At 44.5% G+C, this 26798-nt stretch overlaps 1 protein-coding gene across 7 annotated transcripts in view; it reads right to left on the bottom strand.

Annotated features, from left to right (window-relative positions):
• LOC126419898 (protein bric-a-brac 1-like) overlaps positions 1–26798 on the bottom strand; it is a 459260-nt gene that overhangs the window by 232544 nt on the left and 199918 nt on the right. The window contains exon 2 of one of the 7 annotated variants that reach the window (XM_050087168.1): positions 12675–12898. The exons of the other annotated variants lie outside the window; for them this stretch is intronic. Coding sequence (XP_049943125.1) covers positions 12675–12898 — 224 coding nt within the window. The remainder of the gene's footprint in view (positions 1–12674; positions 12899–26798) is intronic. 7 annotated transcript variants of the gene reach the window in all.

Raw genomic sequence — 26798 nt, 5'->3', positions numbered from 1 at the left:
CTTTCTCTGTTTACCTATTGCTCCCTCTCTCCTTTAATCTGCTTCTCTCACTTCTCTGGATGCACCTCCCCCCCCCCCCCCCCCTCCCCGACCACATCACGTTCTAAAATACGTATATCTGCCAACTTTCGTGCTGATTGACGAAACGATGTTGAATTTATTTAAAGGTAGGCCTACCATCCAGCTTGTATAAATGCCTTCACCACGAAAACATACATACATGAGCCAAGTCCCAGGGTGATCAGTCAAACGGTGTGTAATTCTGTTGTAAGGTACCCTCCGCCATACACCGTATGAAATTTCACGTAGACGGTGAGGTTCTCCTGGATTTGAAGATCAAATGTACAAAATTTCATCAAGACCGGAGCAACACTGTGGATTTTGTTGAAATGCGTAAGTAAAGTACCCTCCACCATGCACTGGACGAAGTTTTTAATGTATACAGTGACCTTCCTCTTGGTTTGGGAAATAGGGATTCATTTTTATACACCCCGCTCGCCCTATGCCGACTTAGTTGCGAAACATAAATAATAGATTCGAGCAACAGAAATCATTACATGATGATGTAATGATTTCTGTCGTATAAGGGGCAACATAGCTATTAAATAATAGCAACGAGATTACAAGAGCAGTCACTTTCAGTGTTACGTAAAATAGCGTTATACCTTGTAAATTATCACGACACAAAATGAAGATAAGCAATGTGGGACTTCCTCCCGTTTGCGTTTGGAACTCTCGGAGAAATCATTTGTGAGGAGGAGGGTGGGAGGGGGCAGCAAGGGGAGCCTCGATTTGTTTTGCCGGCCCGGGCCTCTGACAAGTTTAGTGTGCCACTGCTCGTAGGAAACCCCACGGTAGGAAACTCCACGACACCGATCTGTCTGCGCACATCACATTTGCGCTGTTAGGTCATTGCGAGAGGGCGGTAGGTTTGCGATGATACGAGATGTGTGTAAATCTATAAGCTAGAGGTTTGAGCAAAATTTCTCAATTTACTGAAATATATATGTGGGTCATACGTTTGTGGAAAACTGAGACCAAGGATTCAAGTAATGGGAGACAAGGATGCAGATGGTGGTTCCGCCATCTTCGCACTTGAAATTGGTAGCATACCTTCTCTGAATACTGCCTTATAGTAAAATATTTTGTGGCAGCGTGGATGAAGTAAAAATAGAAGTATTTATTCTACAAAACAGTGCAGTCAGAATACTGTGTTGACAAAGGAATGTCTTGTAGCCAGTCTTCAGGTACGCTCTTATACTTTTGTGCCAATACATTTGCTCCCTGATAGACTGCGTGTTTCGTAACAAGACTGAATCGATGGTAAACAGCGTAATTCACTACAGCAATGCTAAAAGTAAAACTCTCGAGTTATATATTCCGGTGCAACAGTTTATAAAAGGTTGCTTCAGACAGAAAGGAAAATTCCCTTTTTTTTCAGAAACGAAGTACAACCTACTTCACTCGCTACTCCTATGATCTACAACGAAGTATGGAGTTCAAAATACGACTAAAAGAGTAAAAATAATTTCTGTCACTGGTCACAATCAATATACAGGGTGAAAAGTATTTAAACCGACAAACTCCGGGAGGTTGTAGGGGACATCAAACAAATATTTTTCCCTAATGTCATTTTTTCCTATGAGGAGTATTTAAACCAGTAGAGGAAGATTTCTCTGGCGGCAAATTAATGAAACCAACACTTTTCCATTTTTTATGACCAAGAGTCAAAAAATTAACACAATCCAATTTCAGTTACAGCAGATTTTCAAAAATGCCTCCATTGGCACGTAAACAAAGGTTATGTCATCGGATCATGTTCTGTCTGACATGGGCAAAAACCCCCAGGAGTATCCTGAATTGTTCCTGCTGCTGCTACTATCCGGGCAACCATATCCTCTTCTGATGCAACAGGAGTTGCGTAAACAGGGTTGCGCATCTCTTCTCACATAAAAAAGTCCATAGGGGACATATCTGGGGATCGAGTAGGCCATGGTACAGGACCACCTATGCCAATCCACATTTCTGGGAACTGTCGGTCCAGGAAACGACGCACACGACGACTGAAATGTGCCGGCACCCCGTCATGTTGGAAGCATATGCTTTGTCTTGTAGCGAGCGAGACGTCTTCGGGCAGTTCTGGGAATGCTCTAGCGAGAAAATTGTAATATTGCCTGTCATTTAATGGCCTAGGTAGCCGATCGGCCCAATTAAACAGTCTCCAACAACACCGACCCACACATTAACGAAGAACCGCACTTGATGAGCGCTAGTAACTGTGGCATGTGGGTCATCCTCACTCCAAACATGCGAATTGTGCATGTTGAAGAGTCCATCACGCCCGAAAGTTGCTTCATCGGTAAACATAGAGGATGGAAATGCAGGATGCATTTCACACTGTTCCAGATACTACTGCGAAAACTGTGCTCTGGGTGAATAATCAACTGGTTCCTGGTTGTGGACACGCTGTAAGTGCAATGGACGAAACAATTGCTCTCTAAGGACTGTTCTTATATTCGTCTGATGCGTCCCCACGTTACGTGCAATTGCACGAGTGCTGATTGAAGGATCCCGCTACACAAGCTGCCAGACAGCTTCCTCGAATTGCAGAGTACTTACCGTGCAACGGCGTCCCTGTCCAGATAATCTGCTAAATGACCCGGTCTCACGCAGACGTTGGTACACGGCAGCAAAGGTCGTATGATGCGGGGTACGGCGATTAGGATATTGTTGTTGATAAAGCCGCTGTGCAGCTCGTCCGTTGTGGTGCGCTACGTAGTACGCATCAACCATATCAGTGTACTCACTCCAGGTGTATCACTCCATTAGAAAACAGACAATGCAGCACTACACTGGTGAACAGCTGTTGCATAAAACTGAAGAGCGTAATACGCCCTCTAAGAACTGAAGATCATAAAACGGCCTCTAACAACTGAAGAGCGCAATACGCCCTCTAAGAACTGAAGATCATAAAACGGCCTCTAACAACTGAAGAGCGTAATACAGCCACCACCGGTTTAAATAATCCTCATAGGAAAAATTGACATTAGGGAAAAATATTTGTTTTGATGTCCCCTACAACCTCCCAGAGTTTGTCGGTTTAAATACTTTTCACCCTGTATTAACATAAATGAAGTGGATGCATTCATCGAATTCTCCTTCAGGACAATCACATTTTTCAGGTATTGTTTCGCTTAATGGTTGTTTGGACGGTGCTGTCGAAAATTCTTGATCTTTATAACTTCTCTCCGTTCCCATGAATCATAATGTCGCTATCAGCCGCTCGTATGGTGAAATTACTCTCTTCATAAAGGAATATTCCTGTGTTAAATGAAAGTAAGTTGCAAAGTAACTAAAAATCTTAAAACTGGCGTTGCTTAAAGAGCCACAGTCTTGACCATTTACGATGTTCTTTCTGCCTCTGACGCTTTTTTTAAAAACATTTAGGGCTATTTCCGAACACAGATGAGAGCAGAATTTTCCTTCATTATCAGTTATGAAATTTCCTTTGCGAGACGGTAGCCGATTTTCAGTGAAAGTGCTTTCAGACACCGAAAAGCCTGGCGGCGACCTACGGGGTGTGGAGCTTGCATGGCGTCACAGAGTCGGTGCTGCGCCAGTGCGCGGTACCACTGACATCTTGGAAACCCCGCAAGCTTCTTCCATGTTTCTTCTCAGTTTCTTGGTGCTTTCTGGGTGTCGTCGGTAACCCATCCGTCGTATCTGAGTAACCTGTCGGATGACATTAAGCGTGAAGTGAGCTAGTAAATCGCGTATGTAATGAGACAAATGCAATCGGATGAAAGCACAAGAACAATTCTGAATGTGCTCTTAGACGTACTGCCAAAAGTTATCTACAGAGAAGGACGTCTGAATGGGATCTCGGAAAGCAAGAAAATTGTTACTGAAATTCAGGTAAACACACTCTTCAGAAAAAAAAAGAAACTGACGGTCCACGAAGGAATTGTCCGAATGGGTCAGATATCAGTAGACGTTATGTACATGTACAGACAAACAAATGATTACAATTTCAGAAAAATTAAGAGGAAGAGCTTCACAAATTCATCAAGTCAATGCGTTGGTCCACCTCCGGCCCTTGTGAAAGCAGTTACTCGACTTGGCACTGATTGACAAAGTCGTTGAATGTCCTACTGAAGGATATTTTGGTATTTCGCAAAATTGTGTCAATAAGCGCGTCAGCGGCCTCGTTTCCTGTCAGACCGATGTGACCAGGAACCCACAAACATCACAGTGGCTCCATCAAGAGTGAGCAACTGACAGCTTTCCCGGACCCGTTGCACTGAGGGACGGACGGTGTACAGCACACAGAGGCTCTGAAGGGCGCTGAGAGTGAGCAGATGGCTCAATTGGAACGCCTGTGTCGCCGGATGTACCCCGTGGCCTGATACAGGGCGAAGACCTCTGCTGGAAATGCAGAGCAGTGTTCCGGAAGCCGATACCGAAAAACGTCGACACAATGACGAAGGCATCCCACAAGAATCCATCTTAGGTCCATTGCTTTTTCTTGTGTACATTAATTATCTCTCATCAGTTACACTGCCAGAAGCAGAGTTCGTTTTGTTTGCAGATGACAAGTATTGCAATAAATAGTATGTCGAGTGTAGTTCTAGAAAGATCTGCTAATGATATTTTCATGGATATTAATAAATGGTTTAAAGCCAACTCACTGACATTAATCTTCGAAAAGACGCACTATATGCAATTCAGAACCTGTAAGAGTTTTCCACCCAGCATATGCATAAAGATTGAAGAAGAGCAGATAAAAGAGGTTGACAGTCTTAAATTCTTGGGATTACAACTTAATAATAAATTCAGTTGGGAGGAGCACACCACAGAACTGCAGAAACGCCTTAACAAATCTGTATTTGCAATTCGAATGTTAGCAGACATAGGCGACATAAAAATGAAAAAGCTTGCATACTTTGCCTAATTTCATTCCATGTCATATGGTATAATATTTTGGGGTAACTCTTCAAGTCAAACAAAAGTTTTCAGAGTCCAAAAGCGTGTAATAGGTATTGTTTGTGGAGTAAATTCACGGACGTCCTGTAGAAACCTCTTCAAAGAACTGGGTATACTAACAACTGCCTCTCAGGATATTTACTCCTTAATGAAATTTGTCCTAAATAATACTTTTCCAACAAACAGCTCAGTTCATACATGCAATACCAGGTACAAAAATGATCTGCACAAGGACTTAGAAGCACTTACTTTAGTTCAAAAAGGGGTCCACTACTCAGGAACACTCATCTTCAATAATTTGCCAGCAAACATAAAAAATTTAGTTACAAATAAAGATCAGTTTAAAAGAAGCCTGAAAGACTTACTAGTAGCCAACTCCTTCTACTCCATTGACGAATTTTTTAATAGAAACAAATGATGTATTGTATATATTCATACTATTAGTATTGTTATTTCAGCTTTTTAAAAAAAATGACATGTTCCACATCCACGAGGATCTCCTCAACACCGATCTATGGAACGAAAAACTAATCTAAACACCCGACACAAGGTCAGCCCGAGACCCATCAGTGTGCACGAAGGGTACTAACGCGAAATTCAATGCTAAGGTCGTGAAAGGCGATAGAGCGAGGATGGAGTCGTGTCCTTAGGAAGCGAATGAAGGCCAAGGTGAACACGGGCCACCGCACGAAGCCAAGGTGGTGAAGGGTTCACACCTACTGGGAGAGTCGAAGGGAGCGTGAAGTTAATATGTCGGAGAAAGAACCGAAAGCGAACTCCAGGAGGTAACAGAGAAGAGGCCCGCCCCGGTAGCTCAGACGGTAGAATACAGGTACTTGCCTGCAAAAGGTAAAAGTACCGCGTTCGAGTCTCGGTCCAGCACTCAGTTTTAATCTACCAGGAAGTTTCATATCAGCGTATCCCGCTCCAGAGTGAAAATGTTCTGTAAATGATGATTTGCTGACTTCGTCTATGCATAACGAAAGTGTTGATCTTAGTGGATAGTACTGCATTTTTTTTCCTTCCACATTAATTAAAATACTAATTAATATAGTGTAGACTTTACTGTTTCGGAAGGGCAAGGAATGGGACTGACAAAGAGTTTGAAACATTGATTTTGTAGTTTGGGCGAAATGTATTGCAGCACCGAAAAGAAAATAATACTACGAGGCGTGTTTTTTTTTTTGTTTTTTTGTTTTTTTTTTAAGTAAGTACCGTTTTGGTTCAAATGGTTCAAATGGCTCCGAGTTCTATGCGACTTAACTTCTGGCGTCATCAATAGCCTAGAACTTAGAACTAATTAAACCTAACTAACCTAAGGACATCACACACACATCCATGCCCGAGGCAGGATTCGAACCTGCGACCGTAACGGTCGCTCCGTTCCAGACTGTAGCGCCTAGAACCGCCCGGCCACTCCGGCCGGCTAAGTTCCGTTTTGAAATTAAAAAAAAAGACTTGCTGAGATATCTCAATAATTTTATTTTTACATGAAAGCCTGTACCTTAATCTACGCACTGACGCCATTACAATCTGATTCTTCCTTGTTTACGTTGTGTACTGAGTGTTTAAGATGCCTCCGATAATCGTGAGTCCCGCCGACTGTGAAGTTCGGACTGTTATACGATTTCTTAGTGTTAAAGGTCTAATAGCGATCGATGTTCATCGTGAGATCTGTGCAGGTTACGGAGAAAACATTATGAGTGTTGGAATGGTAAGAAAGTGGGTGAAAGCATTTAAAGGTGGCCGCACAAATGTGCATGATGAACAACGGAGTGGGCGTCCTTCGGTCGTTAATGAAAGTTTGGTGCAGGAAGTGGACAATAAGGTGAGAGAAAACAGACGCTTTACGATTTCCTCCTTGCGGGATGACTTTCCTAATGTTTCTCGTAGTGTTTTGTATGGCATTGTGACCGAGCACTTGAATTACCGAAAATTGTGCGCAGGTTGGGTACCGAAAATGTTGACGGATGTGCACAAAACCAAACGTTTAGACAGTGCATTGACTTTCCTTGAGCGGTACCACAATGACGGTGACGATTTCGTAAGCCAAATTGTTACGGGCGATGAAAAATGGGTGGCCTACGTCACACCAGAATCAAATCAACAGTCCATGGAAGATGAGCAAGGGCATCGTTTTGCTGCAAGACAATGCCCGTCCGCATGTGGTGAATCAGACCAAAGATCTCATCACACCTTTTCGATGGGAAACTCTAGATCATCCTCTGTACAGCCCCGATCTTGCGTCCAGTGACTACCATCTGAAGAAACACCTGGCGGTCAGCGTCTTCAAGACTATGTCAAAACAGTGGCGATGCAGTGGTTAACAGGTCAGGCGGCAGAGTTCTATGAGGAGGGTATTGAAAAACTGGGACAACGTTATGACAAGTGCCTCAATATTGACGGAAATTATGTAGAAAAATAGATTAAGATATAGGCTTTCATGTAAAAATAAAATTATTGAGTTATCTTAGCACGTCTTTTTTTTAATTTCAAAACGGTACTTACTTAAAAAAACGCCTCGTATATGACATAAAATACAACGCATCTTTCCGTTAGTGTAGGTAGCGAAGTCAGCTGCAGTGAAGTGAAGTTTACAGTCGTGTTGTATAGGATCTTGCTCACTGTCAACGCTTGAGATAGAAGCATGAAGGGAAGATGACGATGTGCCGCTGTAGTTTTCGTACCGAAACGTCGAGTTGCTGGCATATCCTCGATCTTTTAGTTTATGATTTCCATATAAAAGGTAGCGTCTAAATTTTTGACTGTTGCTGCCACGGATTTTAAGAAAAACTCCGTGTCGTCCTCAATTTCGAGGTCCACTAGCTTATCGCTGTAGTTTTTTTTTGTTGGCTGCGGGTCGATGGGCGAGCGGAGAAGAGGTGTCCGGTGCTCCTCCGACCAAGCAAGCTGCGACGTGCGGGACAAACTCCTCCAGAAGAACGCAGGCATTTTCCGCAGCGGCTCTGCGTTGTTCGCAGGCTAGGAAAACGGTCTGATATGCTGGTATTGTGCGAGTCGGCAGTAGGAATGGGGTTTATCGCTGACGCAACCGGTTTTCGGTTATATCGATATTTTTCAACGACAGTTTACATGGACTGTTAAAACCGCTCAGAATGACTGATATCTAAAATAACCGATTTTCGGTTTTTTATTCCTGTTGTTTCCTGTAACAAACATAGTAATCGAACAAAGACTAAAACATTTTGACTCGCTCAGTTTCAAGCTACAAAGAATGAAAATATAAAAGAGGCAAATAAAAGACAAATTAAGTCTGTTCACCGTTCGCTGCTTTGGTGACTGAATACTAAAAAACACACCATTTTTTAAACTCTGCTGAAACATGCTGTAATCGGGTATTATACCACTATTTGGGCATTACGAATAATCAATGTTAAAGAGAGAAAACTGAGGTTGATGAACTGCGTTTTTCGTGTTAATTTGTCCGCTTTCAAGGGCTACGATCAAATAAAGGAATGTTATATGGGGAAGCAGTTCAGGAGCTTTCTATTTTTATTGCAACTTTGAACGAACTGACAACCTTTCAAGATGTCTCCACGTATTACGTCGGAAGTTCGTTGTAGCTTCTCCGGGTTTTAATCTTTTAAAGAATATGGAGTATTGTACTTCACAGACGCCGCACTTCTTAAAATACTTAGAGACAGGAGGTGGTGCCATTCCGTAATACAAATGATATCCGATAACGACAGTGAGAAACTGACATATAGTACAAACTAGATGGCGCAAGTCTTGCAAACTGCATGTACACGCGTAGCAGCCAATAGCCTCGCCGCATGATAAATGGTACATTACTGTCTCAGCAATGCTGTACTTATTCTTATGCCTTTTGTCTGTCTGCCGTTTCTGTAGGTATTATTATTAGAACAATAATGATCGCTTTTCCCACTTTCTACAATAACACAATACTTCAGACCAATGCAAATTTAGGACTAAGAATTGCTCATTCTTTTGTAAGGTAGCAGATTTTGCACCTTACACGACGCTAAATCAGTATTAATACACCGAATACACAGAGATAGCAATTTAACAAAACGAGATAATTGGCCCACCGGCAGGAGAGAATGGACACAGAAAAGGAAGCGGTGTGTGTCCTGTCAAACTAACGAGATAGGCGCAGAGGCTGGAACACGGCCGGAACCCCAAAGGAAGTTGTTTATGTCATGTCAAACTAACGAGATGGCCGTAGAGGCTGAACCACGGCCGGACCCCACGTCGGCTGGCACTTCAGGCCACCAAAGACGTTGGAAGAGGCTGGGCCATCACAACAAGAAGTGAGATGGAGCTATATGCAAAAGACAGAAACGATTTCGCGCCACAGCGGAAAATTTGCGGAAGACTGTGACGGGACTGGCGCAGAGCGATTAGAGATACATATTAAAAAGTTTGGCGGCAACAGTAACAGCGGGAGAATTCTGTGTCGTGGTTGGGTACAAACGCGCACGGATACATGAAAGTCTGTCGTGACCGGCTACCAACGCGCACGGATCCATGCGGCGAAGAACGGCCAAGTTTGCAAAAATCTGAGTGGGGACTCTAGAATCGGCAATGGACCGGAACAATAGCGGTGTCTGGCTGCCCTGCTTGGAGAGCGTAGAGAGAAGTCGGTTGGAGAAATTACGGGCAGAGTCCAAAGGTTACTCCAGAAGTATGAATAGTGTAGAGCATACGACTCCACACACGTAGCATTATCTGTTCCTCTGAGAAGAGAAATAAGTTTGTACTAACTTGTGGTGTTCATATGCAATCTGAAGTATGCCTTTGCTGCCGCGCACTTAAGTCGACCAACTACTCTTGGCATATGTGCAAGTAGCTTGAGTTTGACTCGTGACGGACTCCGCAATTGAACACTTACGTACAGGAGTTTACTGACAGCCGGCCGCTGTGGCCGAGCGGTTCTACGAGCTTCAGTCCGGAACCGCGCTGCTGCTACGGTCGCAGGTTCGAATCCTGCTTCGGGCATGGATGTGTGTGGTGTCCTTAGGTTAGTTAGGTTCTAAGTCTAGGGGACTGATGACCTCAGATGTGAACTCCCATAGTGCTCAGAGCCATTTGAACCACTTAGAGTTTACGGACGCAATTCACGTCCACGTTTGAGATTAAAGCCAAGCTCGCTCACGGGAAAGACGGCATCACGACGTTGGCTGGGCCGACCGTCGTAATCATCACGGAGAATTACGGTGATATTAGCGATCATCAGCCAAAGTACGGCACTCTAATTCTAAATCCCACTAGCTCTCTGACTGGCGCTTTCTGAGTCTGTGTCCGTTAAGGCAGAGCTTCATTAGAGTCACTTGCGGGTTCAGTGTTGACTTAAGCAGTTAGGAAAAGAGGGTAGATTGTGCCAATGATAGGCTAGTTAGGTTAGCGAGTGTATTGGAGTGTTATGTTAGGCTGGAAATATTGCTCATCCTGTTTTCTGAGTAAATCTTAATTTGGTATCATATGCTAATAGCCGCATTATTGATTTCGTAGCTAGCAAGCACCATATTTTTGTTTAATAATTAGAGTGTAATGATAATTTTGATGCAAACAATACTGGTGACCGTTTAAACAAGTCAGATAGCAACTCATGGTCGACTAAGACTACCAGTAGATATTATTCAATATATCGATAACTATACAATAAATACCCCCGGAAGTTGCACTTTCTACATCTACATCGATACTCTGCAAATCACATTTAAGTGCCTGGCAGAGGGTTCATGGAACCACCTTCACAATTCTCTATTATTCCAATCTCGTATAGCGTGCAGGAAGAATGAACATCTATACCTTTCCGTACGAGCTTTGATTTCCCTTATTTTATCGTGGTGATCGTTCCGCCCTATGTAGGTTGGTGTCAACAAAATATTATCGCATTCGGAGAAGAAAGTTGGTGATTGGAATTTCGTGAGAAGATTCAGTCGCAACGAAAAACGCCTTTCTTTTAATGATTTCCAGCCCAAATCCTGTATCATTTCTATGACACTCTCTCCCATATTTCGCGATAATACAAAACGTGCTGCCTTTCTTTGAACTTTTTCGATGTACTCCGTCAGTCCTATCTGGCAAGGATCCCACACCGCGCAGCAGTATTCTAAAAGAGGACGGATAAGCGTAGTGTAGGCGGTCTCCTCAGTAGGTCTGTTACATTTTCTAAGTGTCCTGCCAATAAAATGCAGACTTTGGTTAGCTTTCCCACAACATTTTCTGTGTTCTTTCCAATTTAAGTTGTTCGTAATTGTAATACGTAAGTTGTTGTTGTTGTGGTCTTCAGTCCAGAGACTAGTTTGATGCAGCTCTCCATGCTACTCTATCCTGTGCAAGCTTCATCTCCCAGTACCTACTGCAGCCTACATCCTTCTGAATCTGCTTAGTGTATTCATCTCTTGGTCTCCCTCTACGATTTTTACCCTCCACGCTGCCCTCCAATACTAAATTGGTGATCCCTTGATGCCTCAGAATATGCCCTATCAACCGATCCGTTCTTCTAGTTAAGCTGTGCCACAAATTTCTCTTCTCTCCAATCCTATTCAATACCTCCTCATTAGTTATGTGATCTACCCATCTAATCTTCAGCAGGCTTTTAGATTAGACTGATTTATCGTGTAATCGAAGTTTAATGAGTTCCTTTTAGCACTCATGTGGATGACCTCGCACTTTTCGTTATTTAGGGTCAACTGCCATTTTTCCCAGTATTCAGATATTTTTTCTAAACCGTTTTTCGGTTTGTTTTGATCTTCTGACGACTTTATTAGTCGATAAACGACATCGTCATCTGCAAACAACCGAAGACGGCTGCTCTGATTGTCTCCCAAATCATTTATATAGATAAGGAATAGCAAAAAAATGGTTCAAATGGGTCTGAGCACTATGGGACTTAACATCTATGGTCATCAGTCCCCTAGAACTTAGAACTACGTAAACCTAACTAACCTAAGGACAGCACACAACACCCAGTCATCACGAGGCAGAGAAAATCCCTGACCCCGCCGGGAATCGAACCCGGGAACCCGGGCGTGGGAAGCGAGAACGCTACCGCACGACAAGGATTAGCAAAGGGCCTATAACACTACCTTGGGAACGCCAGGAATCACTTCTGTTTTACTCGATGACTTTCCGTCAATCACTGTGAACTGTGACCACTTTAACAGGAAATCTTTAAAAACCAAAAATCGTAGCACTGTTGCTTTTGATAACTGATATTTCGGATTTTTACCCACTAATCTGTAAAAAAATAAAAGCATCTGTGTCGTTGTTGTTGTTGTTGTTGTCTTCAGTCCTGAGACTGGTTTGATGCAGCTCTCTATGCTACTCTATCCTGTGCAAGCCTCTTCATCTGCTAGTACGTGCTGCAGCCTACATCCTTTTGAATCTGCTTAGTGTATTCATCTCTTGGTCTCCCTCTACGATTTTTACCCTCCACGCTGCCATCTGTGATAACCGAGACCAAACAAACACCGAACTAAAATACTGCTATCGGTTTTAGCCGGGCGGTTTTTCCCATTCTTAGTGGAGAGCGCGGTTACGCACGCGGCAGCATGTTGCGGGAAATTCTGACAGCTAGGAAAGCGTGACTTCTCTCTCTCTCTCTCTCTCTCTATACGGTTTACGCATTCGCATCGGAAATGGGCAGGTGAAGAAATACGAAGAAAATGGAAGAGCGGCCACATAGCGGCAGCTGCAGGCACCTGTTGTGCGCCAGTCGACGCTGGAGCCCTGTCGGCGAATCTTCTGCACGAAGCGCTGCACGGCCATGTGGTTGAGGCCGTGCGCGCGCGCCGCCACGCGCAGCGACTGCCCCTGCTGCAGCACGGCCGCCGCCGCAGACTGCTTCCGCTCGGCCCGCAGCGCCGCCTCCTGCTGCTCCGCCACCACGCCCGACCACTGCCGAGGAGACACCCCTGCGCCTGCCCTGTCCTCACACGTCAGCCACGCAGCTACACCGTGCACCACACAGCGGCCTCTGCTCCCCTCGCCAGCTTCTCGGCACTCCTCTGTACTTTACCCTAGCAATACCAACGCATATACCATAACGCGTAATACCAGGGGGAGATGCGCTTTATACCCAACACAAACAATCGTTCAATGTTGCTAACTTTTGCCAACACACGGCCCTACTGTTTGAACAGTAAGTACACATATCAAAAATAGTTTTGCATCACCTCCGAGAATTCCGGAACCTATACAAAAAATTTCCGCCCTTTTTATTGCTCATGAAAACCACACATTGCATGTTGTACCACCATACAGCGAGACCTCCAGTGGTGGAGGTCCAGACTGCTGTACACACCGGTAACTCTAATACCCAGTAGCACGTCCTCTTGCATTGATGCATTCCTGTATTCGTCGTGGCATACTATCCAAAAGTTCATCAAGGCACTGTTGGTCCAGACTGTCCCACTGCTCAATGGCGATTCGGCGTACATGCCTCACAGTGGTTGGAGGGTCAAGTCGTCCGTAAACAGCCCTTTTCAATCTATCCCAGGCATGTTCGATCGGGTTCATGTCTGGAGAACATGCTGGCCACTCTAGTCGAGCGATGTCGTTATCCTGAATGAAGTCATTCACGAGATGCTCACGATGGGGGTGCGAATTGTCGTCCTTCAAGACGAATGCCTCGCCAATATGCTGCCAATATGGTTGCACTATCGGTCGAGAATGGCATTCACGTATCGTACAGCCGTTACGGCGCCTTCCATGACCACCAGCGGCGTACGTCGGCCCCACATAATGCCTACCCAAAACAGCAGCAGACCTCCACCTTGCTGCAGCCGGGCTCGGTGGCCGAGCGGTTCAAGGTACTTCAGTCTGGAACCGCGCGACTTCTACGGTCGCAGGTTCGAATCCTGCCTCGGGCATGGATGTGTGTGATGTCCATAGGTTAGTTAGGTTTAAGTAGTTCTATGTTCTAGGGGACTGATGAGCTCAGATGTTCCCATAGTGCTCACAGCCATTTGAGCCATTTTTGAACTTCGCTGCACTCGCTGGACAGTGTGTCTAAGGCGATCAGCCTGACCGGGTTCCTCCAAACACGTCTCCGACGATTGTCTGGTTGAAGGCAATGCGACGCTCATCGGTCAAGAGAACGTGATGACAATCCTGAGCGGTCCATTCGGCATGTTGTTGGGCACATCTGTACCGCGATGCATGCTGACGTGTTTGCAAAAATGGACCTCGCCATGGACGTTGGGAGTGAAGTTGCGCATCATGCAGCCTATTGCGCAGAGTTTGAGTCTTAACACGACGTCCTGTGGCTGCACGATAAACTTTGTTCAATGTGGTGGCGTAGCTGTCAGCGTTTCTCCGAGCCATAATTCGTAGGGAGCAGTCATCCACCGCAGTAGTAGCCCTCGGGAGGCATGTCCTCGACCCTGTATCTCTGTATCTCCTCCATGTCCGAACAACATCGCCTTAGTTCACTCCGGGACGCCTGGACACTTCACTTCCATTTGTTGAGAGCCCTTCCAGGCACAAAGTAACAATACGGACGTGATCGAACCGCGGTATTGACCGTCAAGATATGGTCGAACTACAGAGAACAAGAGCCGTATACCTCCTTCCTGGTGGAATGACTGGAACTGACCGGCTGTCGGACCCCCTCCGTCTAATATGCGCTGTTCATGCATGGTTCTTTACGTCTTTGGGCGGATTTAGTGACATCTCTGAACAGCCAAAGGGACTGTGTGATACAATATCCACAGTCAACGTCTATCTTCAGAACTTCTGGGAACCGGGGTAATGCAAAACGTTTATTGATGTATGTGGATTCCAGAACGTGACAACATCTATTAGAACTATTTCAGCAGTTCCAACGCATTTTCCGTAATATGTGCACAGAGGGGAGGGGTACTTAAGGGCCATAAGAGGGGCCCTCAATCTGAAAATGTGAGTATGATATTCGCTGCAGAAATCACATTCACTATAAAGACTTAAATTTTTCAACTTAGGTGTTGCGAAAATTTAAAAAAAATTGCGGAATCTGCTACAGGTATCACTAAAACCGGTAAAAATTTTTTTTCACAATTCTGAAATACACTGAGGTGATGAAACTAATGCACAGATACAGCTGGCGTTAGTTACCGCGTACCCGAGGTGTAAAACGGCAGTGCACTGGTGGAGCTCTCATTCGTACTCAGGTAATTAATCTGAAACGGCTTCCGGCATCATTATCGCCCCACGACTCTGAACGTGGAGTGGTTGTTGGAGACAGACGCACCGAACATTCCTTTTAGGAAATAGGTATTTCAATATTTTGAGATCCAAAAGTGTGAAGAGTGTGTCGAGAATACGAAATACCTCTCACCATGGACAACGCAGTGCCCGCCAGCCTACAGCAACGGTTGTATAAAGTTGCGAGTGTTGACGGACAAGCAACACTACGTTACCGCAGAAATCAATGTGGGACGTACGATGAAAGTATCCGTTGTGTCAATACGGCAAAATTTGGCGTTAATAGGCTATGGCAGCAGATGACTGACGCGAGTGGCTCCGCGAACAGCAGGACGTCGCCTGCAGCGCCTCTCATTGACTTGTGACCGTATCGAACCCTAGACTACCAGAAAACCACGGCTTGTTCTGATGAGTCCCGATTTCACTTTTTAAGAGCTGGTAGTAGGGTTAGAGCGACAGTAAGTCAGGGACAAAAGTTGTCAACCAGGCATTGTGCGAGCTGGTCGTGGTTCCATAAGGGTGCACGCTGTGTTTACACGTAATGGACTGGATCCTCTGGTCTAACTGACTGGAAATGATTATGTTCGGCTGCTTGGAGACCATGTGCAGCCATTCGTGAACTTCACGTTCCCAAACAAAATTGGAATTTTTATGGATGACAATGCATAATGACGCCGGGCCACAACTGTTCGCGATTGGATTGAAGAACTTCCTGAACAATTTCAGCGAATGATTTGGCGCCCCAGTTCGCCCGAGATGAATCACATCAAACATTTATGGGGCATAGTCCAGAGGTCAGCTGGGGCACAAAATGCTGCACGGGCAACTCTTTCGTAGTTACGGGCGGCTGTAGAGACAGCGTGGTTCAATATTTCTACAGGGCACTTCCAACGACTTGTTGAGTCCATGCCATGTCGCGTTGCTGCACTACGCCGGGCGATATTAGGAGGCATCTCATGATTTTTGTGAGGTAAGTGTTACTGTAACATTTAATGCAACTGTGGGATCTAGTACAAGAATTTATTAAAAGCAATAATTATTTTTTCAAATTTCTGAAATATAAAGTAAATGATTAGATTACAATATGCCCACCATGCGTAAGTAAAGTACGCCCCGCCCCCCTTGGTATTGCGAGGCTTAGGCCGTCGGTAAACGGACCTTGCATCTGATCGTCAACGAGGAGCGTGCCGTTTTCAACGCGCTGATGAACGCTCAAGAAAGGATGAGGCTTGTGCATGCGGTCGCTATGCAACAGTTCTTTGTGGCCAGACGACACAGACTGTTGCATAGCGATTTGATTCACGGATACAGTTATATGGCTACCTCCGCGTACAGCGATTTTACGACTATGACGTGTGGGGGCCTGAAGATGGCATCAATGTATTGCCGAAACTGGTAACACAAAGGGAGTTCAGAAAATAAATTTCTACAATACATACGGCTGTTGGTAAATTATTGCATCAAGAAAGACCCAATTTTGTAAAGAACCTTCTACATCGCAGCGCGTCAGCAATCGTTGGTTAATATATTAAAAAACTAAAAAACCGCCTCGATTGCGATAAAAGCACCTAGTGTTAACCTAGGTTTCGGCGTAGATAACTACACCTTCTTCAGAACAACAATAAAACCCACAAGTGCCTAAGAAGACCTTTGTCATTGACTAAAAGAACACCATAGCTATATAATTATAAACGAAAAAGAAAAGGAAAACATGAACAGTACATATGTACAAAGTCAAAACCACCACTTAACTTAATGGTGTACGCTCCACCTCACACCGGCCTATGTACGATGGGCCATGACCCGGGTCATGACTATGTACATATGTACTGTTCGTGTTTTCTTTTTCGTTTATAAATGTATAGCTATGGTGTTCTTTTAATCACTGACTAAGGTCTTCTTAGGCACCTGTGGGTTTTATTGTTGTTCTGAAGAAGGTGTAGTTATCTACGCCGAAACCTAGGTTAACACTAGGTGCTTTTATCGCAATCGAGGCGGGTTTTTAGTTTTTTAATATAAAACCCAATTTTGTCCAGATTTTGCAAAATATTGTTACCTGCTTCAAATACTGAAGTAACGCCGTCTGCTAGCGCAACATGTTAAGTGCAGCCTCAGTTTTATTTATGTCAACAATTTATGTTGACACGGTCGTATCACAGATGGCGTTGCATGTTGCGTATCCTGTATCGACGATGCAAGCACCTTCTAGATCTAGCGCCATCATTCGAGAAAATACCACTACTTCTCCAGTAGTGGGGGGGGGGGGGGGGGGGGGGGGGGGCTGGAACTATTTCAGCAGCGCCAGGCGGAAGACTCGGGCAGTTCCCATTTGAATAGTTCAAATAGACGTTTAGTTGTTCATACTTTATGAAACTGACGTAATCTAACAGAAGCTGATGAAGTTTGATTTGTTGAATAATGAAACTTCAGAGACAATTGCAAAGCTTTGTTTAGATGCTCTAAGACAATTACAAATCCATCACATAAATTAGGCTTTTTTGTGGAAGCACAATACTATATCAAGTGCTGGTATAGTCTTAACCGTCGACATTGAAATAATCGCCATGAAAATATTTAATAATTTTTCAATATCCACGATAAGGACAGAAGAATTTATAGAGTTCTGCTTGTGCGTTGTCAACCATCAGACTCTTGAATCTCACTCACAACCAAGATAGCTGTCGTTAATGCTCGCAGTTGAGAGAATTCTTAAGCTCTGGATTCCAATAAAACAATTTTTTGAAGCGGAAGATAGGCCACGTAAAATAATTTCAATTTACTTCATGTTCCTGCAGTAAAACTTGAAAAGCGAGAAGAAGAATAAGGCTTCGATCATTGAAATAAGAAACAGAAACATAGACATCAAAAGAAGTTTTGCACCACCCCTGTTCGCAGAACTCGTGAAGATAGACGTTGACTGTAGATATTGTATCACAGACACAGTCCCTTTGACTGTTCAGAGATGTCACTAAACCCGCCCAAAGATGTAAACAACCATGCATGAACCGCGCGCCTATTAGATGGAGGGGGTCCGACAGCCGGTCAGTTCCGGTCATTCCACCAGGAAGGAGATACACGGCTCTCGTTGTCGACAATGGCTTTCCGTAACGCAGCATTCGATTACTTAGAGAAATAGGTTATTTCTTTCAACAAATATCAAATATTGGATTGGATTGGATGACGCTATCTGAAACACCAGATTCGGTGATGAAACACTATTATGTACCTAACTAAAAATGGTGTGAAGATTTCAGGTGAAATTGTTGGGAATACATGAAGAGCTTTTCAGGAACTAAGCGTGACTCGGTAGAATGGGCCATCTAAACACTCCGTGGAAGAAAAGTGAAATTACTTTCTTAAGGAAACTGAAAATCCTGAATGCTAACCGAGGGATGTTGCGCAGTGATTAGCACACTGGACTCGCCGCATTCGGAAGGACAGCGGTTCAAACGCCGGACGGTGGCTCAGCGTGTTCGATCGGAGAGCCGGTTGGTCTCTGTAATAAAAAAAAAACTGAGTGGAAGGGTCAACAAACGAACTTTAACGGATGTCATATGACGTCCGGAACAACCAAACAACGATCAACAACGGAAAAAACCGCGTCCGGCCATCCTGGTTTAGGTTCTCCGTGATTTCGCTAAATCGCTGCAGGCACATGCCAGGGTCGTTCCTTTGAAAGGGCACGGCCGACTTCCTTCCCCATCCTTCCCTTATCCGATGGGACCGATGACCTCGCTGTTTAGTCCCCTCCCCCAAATCAACCTATGGTCGCAGGTTGGAATCCTGCCTCGGGCATGGATGTGTGTGATGTCCTTAGGTTAGTTAGGTGTAAGTAGTTCTAAGTTCTAGGGGACTGATGACCGCAAATGTTAAGTCCCATAGTGCTCAGAGCCTTTTTTTTTTTTGACCCAAAGCAACCACAACGCTAATGCAAACTGCTAACATTATGCGAGTGCCTGTTTCCTATTCCCCACACAACGCCATTGTGGAAACAGTAATTTCGCTGATGTTGCTTGATGGACTCTGGGACTCTGAAAATAAATCATACGGTCCCAGTTTAACTGTAAGCACACTTGCATGAGTTTTATAAATACGTAAAAGGAAAAAAAGACTTACCGAAAAATGTGAAATCTCCCGAAAAAAAAAAAAAAAAAAAAAACTGTTATATCAACTATTTCTGGCGCAACAATTTCTATGTAATTGTGACTGTGTTTCAAATAAAAAATTTATATTTAACAAATTTTTTACTTTATTTCTATACACCCATCTCATAGTGTCCCGACGAGGTATCAGCTAGATATGAAAACTATGTGGATATTTGGATGTAGATGTAGAACACGCCACGGTAGTGCTTCCCCCCCCCCCCCACCCTCCCCTCTGCGGTGAGAGGAGGTTGCATGAGCACATGGTGGCATGTTTTGAATTATGCTTAACTGTCACGTCATTAGAGATATTGCGTATATCTTATTGCCAGCGGCATATTACCACATGCGAAATTCCAGACGTTACACTTCAATCTAAAGATATAGCCAACAAAGCTTTTTTTACAAGTTCTACGGAACGATGAAGGTAGTTTTAATCAAATACTTTCAGTAATTCCTCCATACATACAACGTTGTGATCACTCAGGGAAACGCTATCACCAGAAAAAAGGGCATTAATTACATTAAGCTAACTGAAACATACCTACAATCATTGCAACTGTTTTTATTAATTAAACACATTGCAAATCATATTAGATCAGACAAAACATTTTATGTAATATTCGTAACGTAGATACATGGCAAGTTTTCAACAGTATTTGGTCTTGATGACAGAGGAGGTCATTGAAAGTAAGAACTGGTCGTGCACAGAAGCTCTTGCTGTGAATCCTGTAAAAAAAGAGTTACTCGTATATACCACTGGCCATTAAAATTCCTACACCACGAAGATGATGTGCTACAGACGCGACATTTAACCGACAGGAAGAAGATGCTGTAATATGCAAATGATTAGCTTTTCAGAGCATTCACACAAGGTTGGCCTGGTGGCGACACTTACAATTTGCTGACATGAGGAACGTTTCCAACCGATTTCTCATACACAAACAGCAGTTGACCGGCGTTGCCTGTGAAACGCAGTTGTGATGCCTCGTGTAAGGAGGAGAAATGTGTACTATCACTTTTCCAACTTTCATAAAGGTCGGATTGTAGCCTATCGCGATTGCGGTTTATGATATCGCAACATTGCTGCTCGCGTTGGTCGAGATCCAATGACTGTTAGCAGAATATGGAATCGGTGGGTTCAGGAGGGTAATACGGAACGCCGTGCTGGATCCCAACGGCCTCTTATCACTAGCAGTCGAGATAACAGTCATCTTATCCGCATGGCTGTAACGGATCGTGCAGCCACGTCTCTATCCCTGAGTCAACAGATGGGGACGTTCGCAAGACAACAACCATCTGCACGAACAGTTCGACGAAGTTTGCAGCAGCATGGACTATCAGCTCGGAGACCATGGCTGCGGTTAACCTTGACGCTGCATCACAGACAGGAGCGCCTGCGATGGTGTACTCAACGACGAACCTGGGTGCGCAAATGGCAAAACGTCATTTTGTCGGATGAATCCAGGTTCTGTTTACACCATCATGATGGTCGCATCCGTGTTTGGCGACATCGCGGTGAACGCACAATGGAAGCGTGTATTCGTCATCGCCGTACTGGCGTATCACCCGGCGTGATGGTATAGGGGTGCCATTGGTTACACGTCTCGGTCACCTCTTGTTCGCATTGACGGCACTTTGAACAGTGGACGTTACATTTCAGATGTGTTACGACCCGTGGCTCTACTCTTCATTCGATCCCTGCGAAACCCTACATTTTAGCAGGATAATGCACGACCGCATGTTGCAGGTCCTGTACGGGCCTTTCTGGATACAGCAAATGTTCGACTGCTGCCCTGGCCAACACATTCTCCAGATCTCTCACCAATTGAAACGTCTGGTCAATGGTGGCCGAGCAACTAGCTCGTCACAATACGCCAGTCAATACTCTTGATGAACTGTGGTATCGTGTTGAAGCTGGATGGGCAGCTGTACCTGTACACGCCATCCAAGTTCTGTTTGACTCAATGCCCAGGCGTATCAGAGGTGGTTGTTCTGGGTACTGATTGCTCAGGATCTATGCACCCAAATTGCGTGAAAATGTGATACATGTCAGTTCTAGTATAATATATTTGTCCAATGAATACCCGTTTATCATCTGCATTTCTTCTTGGTGTAGTAATTTTGATGGCCAGTAATGTATTTCCCTGAAACTGGTCATTCTGTTAACTCACTCCCCCCCCCCCCCCCCCACCATTATCTTTGCAGATTGTATTGCGAAAACTTTACGAAAAGAACGAAGTTCTTATTCTCGTACAAACAGTTGTTTGGAGTAACGAACTAAGATTCTTGGAAGTCTACATTTGGAGTTTCTTGTGGATTTTTTTTATTTTTTATTTTATTATTTCTTTTTGTCTGACGGGAACATCACCTTCCTCTTCAGAATAACGTGCAATATGTCACTTTCACTGAGTCTTTAAATCGTACTGCAAATTCTAAAAATGTATGTACTTTAGACATTTATTTGTGGGTAGTCCTAATTTAGTTTCTCGAGCCTTCAATTTTCTGAAGAAGCAAGTCGTCTTCTGGAAGTATTCAATATTTTGAGAGCTTTAACAAAGAATGTGACCCAAATGATTGTCAGGATGCATATGAAAGATCGCGGATCAACTGTTTAGTTTACTGTAGGTTCTAATGAAAAAGAGAGAGAAGTTAAGGACATGATTATATTGCTTCTAGTGTTCTACACAATCTACCCCACTCGAGCTTAATTCACAAAATGTTCATAAAATCATGTGAAACTGTTAGAAAAGTTCTTCTTTGCCCGCATCTCGTGGTCGTGCGGTAGCGTTCTCGCTTCCCACGCCCGGGTTCTCGGGTTCGATTCCCGGCGGGGTCAGGGATTTTCTCTGCCTCGTGATGGCTGGGTGTTGTGTGCTGTCCTTAGGTTAGTTCGGTTTAAGTAGTTCTAAGTTCTAGGGGACTGATGACCATAGCTGTTAAGTCCCATAGTACTCAGAGCCATTTTTTGAGTTCTTCTTTAGGGTGTTGTTCAACTTGTGCGTCATTTTGACTTTAAAGTCAATTATGTCGTCAAAGCGTTGACCCTTCATGTGAATTCCTGCACTTTGTCGTTTTCGGGGGGTTTCAAACTGACATCAAGTCTTGTCACCCGTGATGATTTTTACCATAAAACAATGTCCAAGTTTTGCGTTTCAATCACGTCGTGGCACGCGTCCACGTGTAGATGTTTTTGTTCGGGAGTTCAAATGGCCCTGAGCACTATGCGACTTAACCTCTATGGTCATCAGTCCCCTAGAACTTAGAACTCCTTAAACCTAACTAACCTAAGGACATCACACAACACCCAGCCATCACGAGGCAGAGAAAATCCCTGACCCCGCCGGGAATCGAACCCGGGAACCCGGGCGTGGGAAGCGAGAACGCTACCGCACGACCACGAGCTGCGGACTTTGATGAATTAACAGTAAAACAAATGCTGTGAGATCAGCCATGTACTCTATCTGGGTAGCGGTTGCACTCTGATCTGCATTATCAATACAGAATCGCCCACACAACGCTGTAAAGCTGTGTGGGAAGTCTTGGACAAGAGTGCATATCGAAAATCGCGAAAGATTGGGGGACTGAAAAATTCCAGGGGTTTGAAAGCATGTAGTTAATAGACATCCAATTTATTCTCTCCACTGAATCCCACGTTACTCCTCAAGTGATCATTACTCTGGTCGTTCCATCTCTTCCTAGACGACCTAATAGGTCTTTTTTCTTGCACCTCCATCCTCAAATACTGACGTGGAATTTGAGGCTGGTGCATTGGCCTCTCATGGCCTAACCAGTTCAATCTTGCAGCGCTCGTCCTTTCCTCCGTGGTCAAGGTCCCCTGTAAGTCTTTCCTTACATATTCGTTTCCGTCTCTGTCTCCCCTGAACTGACCTAAGGGAATTCATTTCACATGCCTGTATCTGAAGGTCTTCTCTCTAATTTACGACATATCTAGACTATACAGCATGATTGGCTGGAGATACGTTTTATGCATGCTCTTTTTAGCTCTTAAAGGAACACCTTTGTCCCATATTAGGTTTCGTATTTGGTGGAAGAAGTTGGACCCTTTTGTTATAACTTCTAGTTTGGCGCTTACATCACTTGATATGACACTTCCGAGATAACTGAAACTTGTCTCACTATCAGCCTTCTCTCCTTCCAGTGTGATCTTACAAGGTGTGGGTTACCTACTCAGCTTCATGGCCCGTGCCTTGCTCTTACTCATAATCAATGAATTCTTTAAATTTTTTATTCCAGTGACCAAGCCTGCCCTCAATCTCCACTTTCGTGTCTCCCAAATACGATGTCGCCAGCAAAAGCAAAAGCACTGAGATCTTCGTTTTCTACTGCCTTGACTACTTTCATGAGTGTGTCCATACGTGTAAGGAAGAGTAACGGGGGAAGTTATCAGCCTTGCTGATCACTTATCTTTATCTTAAACCATTTTGATCGTCCACCTCTTATTTGTATAGTTTTCACAACCCTCATACAGTACCTATACTGTTTTTATAATTAATGAATCAGCGACATTGTGTTTTGTAATTATTCCCATACGCACTACTTATATCACCACTGAAATGTCTGCAATTAAGTATTTTGTAGGTGCAATAATATAAAGCACTGATTATAATGAACATGCTGGGGTAAAATCAGTTAATTCAGAAGAAAGGGCTCTTGCAGGGAGCCAGACTATTTGAAGTTTTAGATAGCCACATTCAGGCTACAACGCCACCTCCAAAACACAAACAAAATAATTTAACAGTGATGTTTCTCTCCTTATTCGGTTTCACGAAACGTTACGCGCAATTGAAACCATGCGGCTCTGTTCTTAATCATATCGTGATGTATCCCGTATTTCAAGGTCCTTTTTCACCCCTTCAATGAAAAATGTCTAAACCGGCTTCATCCATGGCAGGCTATTGCGTGCACTGCCCCATTCGACTACGACTCCTATTTCGCGACGGCAGGCGGGATAGCTGCCTTGCAGCAGTGGCTGGCGAGCACAGTTCTCTTGCAGCGAGTTCGCAGCGCCAGCGCCGTCAAGTGCGCGGCTTCATTGTTTCATATTTGAAACGCGCGCGCCAGAAAATGGCGCTGCGAGCTGACGATAATAAATCGCTCGGCCATATTTAGGTTCCAGGTTGCAAACATTGCTCAATGTGACGATCTGCATCCACGACAGGCTGGAGCCACACTACAGATCAACACGCTATAGACTGCACTCAGCAGGCGCCTGGTGGTGCAACAGATAGCGCACGGAACAGTGGACAAAGAGCTCATGTTCGAATGATTTTAATAGTTTTACACTAAACACGAAAATAGCGTTAGCAAAAACTAATTGTATCAGTTTCGATGGTCAGATGTCATATATCGCTTCGCGTTAACTTCAGTCTGAAAAATGGGCAACAGAGGATAAACGCATTTGCTTTTCGAACTAACAATTTAGTTTCTTGGAAACAACTGCTCGTAGTGAAGATGTTTGGTTTTGTTGGACGCCCAACTGCGCAGTCATCAGCGCCCATACAAAGTCCCAATTTTTTTCACACAATCCAATTTCTTTACTCAGTGCAATTTAGCCACTGTCACGAATGATGATGAAATGATGAGGACAACACACACACACTCAGTCCCTGGGCAAAGAAAATCTCCAACCCCACCGGCAATCGAACCAGGGCCCCGTGATAGTAGTGAAGATACCACCATACGCCCACAGTATAACGAGGTGTACGACGATGAAGTTTTATATACGGAGATATACAAAGCATGCACAAAATGCAGGTAGCGCCGACGTAAGGTCTGTGATGTTTGTGAGTGCAAGTTACTTCATCTTTATGTGCGATGACGAAACTACATTGTTTAAACACTAGGGATAGTACCAAAATAAAAAAGGTATCTAATAAAATAAAAAAGGCATCTAGTAAAATAAAAAAGGTAACTAATAAAATAAAAAGTGTGTGGTCACATTAACCAGAAACTATGTTTTTGAACGTGACTTACGTGAACAACGATTGTAAATATAAGCGCGTGTAAACTGCAAGGAAACCAATAATATTCTGTTTCTGATCGGTGTGGTGATGTTTTGTAATTGTGAAATAGTTTTCATACGAGAGAACTTTTGGGTCGTCCCGCAGTACTTTTCGAACGGTCGTGGCACAAGTCGTGAATTGCTTTCAGATTACACATTGCACACAGCATTCTTGTGACAGCCAGAGCGAGAGCACCAGCAGCAGCGAGTACTGTTTGTATAAAGCGTTTATTTTACATTTTGTTTACGACCTTCCACTAAGGAAGGGATTCTATTTGTGTTTATCTGCTCTGCATAGTAACTAACAGTTCTTGATAAAACTTTACGTAGTTTTCGTGTTAGATTTCTTAGTGTTTTCTTGATCGTTTAGAACAGAAAGCGCCCTAAAACCGTCTTTTGTTTGTTTCGCGGCCGTTAGCCACTAGTCACTTGAATCAGCAGTTGTCTTGTGACAGCCAGAGCGAGAGCACCAGCAGCAGCGAGTACTGTTTGTATAAAGCGTTTTTGTACTTATTTGCTGCGCTTAGCTTTTAAATAGTTTTTCTGGGAAAACCTAGAGTAGTTTTCGCGTCTCGTATTTCAGTGAGTGTTTCTTGATTATCAGAGTAGCTCATCAGAAGATTATCTTGGGAATTTGTCACCGTATAGAGTAGGGTAAACATAGTCATGTGTAGGGACTGTGGTGGTTGTGAGCGGACGCAAGGAGAATTGGCCACTCTTCGGGGGCAGGTGGAGGCTTTGTCTGTTAGGCTCATCGAGCTCGAGGCGCAGGCGTCGGCTCGTAGTGGCGTTGGGGCAACTGTGGTGAGACCTATGCCTACTTCGGTGGCCTTGGAATCACATGGAACCCCTGATGTCGCTGCGTCTTCCGGCAGTGAGCATCTTACCGGTCAGCCATCACTCCAGGGTGAATGGCGGACAGTGGTGGGCTCGCGCGTGCCTGGCCGAAAGGCGAAGGTGGGATCTGGCCGCGTGGCAACTGCCTTACCCCTTTCCAACAGGTACGGGGTGCTTCCTAGTGGTGATGACATCGTTTCCGAGCCACCACAGGATGCCTCGCCTGTTGGGCCAGTGGCCGATTCTCCGGCAAGGTCCCGACAGTCACAGAGGGCGGGCCTATTAGTTATAGGGAGCTCCAACGTTAGGCGGGTTATGGAGCCCCTCAGGAAAATAGCGGGTAGGTCGGGGAAGAATGCCAGTGTGCACTCGGTGTGCTTGCCGGGGGGTCTCGTCCGTAATGTGGAGGAGGCCCTTCCGGCAGCTATTGAACGCACTGGGTGTGACCGGCTGCAGATAGTAGCACATGTCGGAACGAATGACGCCTGCCGCTTGGGTTCTGAGGCCATCCTTGGTTCCTTCCGGCGGCTGGCTGATTTGGTGAAGACAACCAGCATCGCACGCGGAGTGCAAGCTGAGCTTAATATCTGCAGCATAGTGCCCAGAGTCGATCGCGGTCCTCTGGTTTGGAGCCGTGT

This window comes from Schistocerca serialis, chromosome 9, assembly GCF_023864345.2.
Source record: "Schistocerca serialis cubense isolate TAMUIC-IGC-003099 chromosome 9, iqSchSeri2.2, whole genome shotgun sequence".
In the NCBI taxonomy this organism is placed as follows: domain Eukaryota; kingdom Metazoa; phylum Arthropoda; class Insecta; order Orthoptera; family Acrididae; genus Schistocerca; species Schistocerca serialis.
Note: the sequence above shows the minus strand (reverse complement) of the source record. Positions and strands in the feature narration are given on the sequence as shown.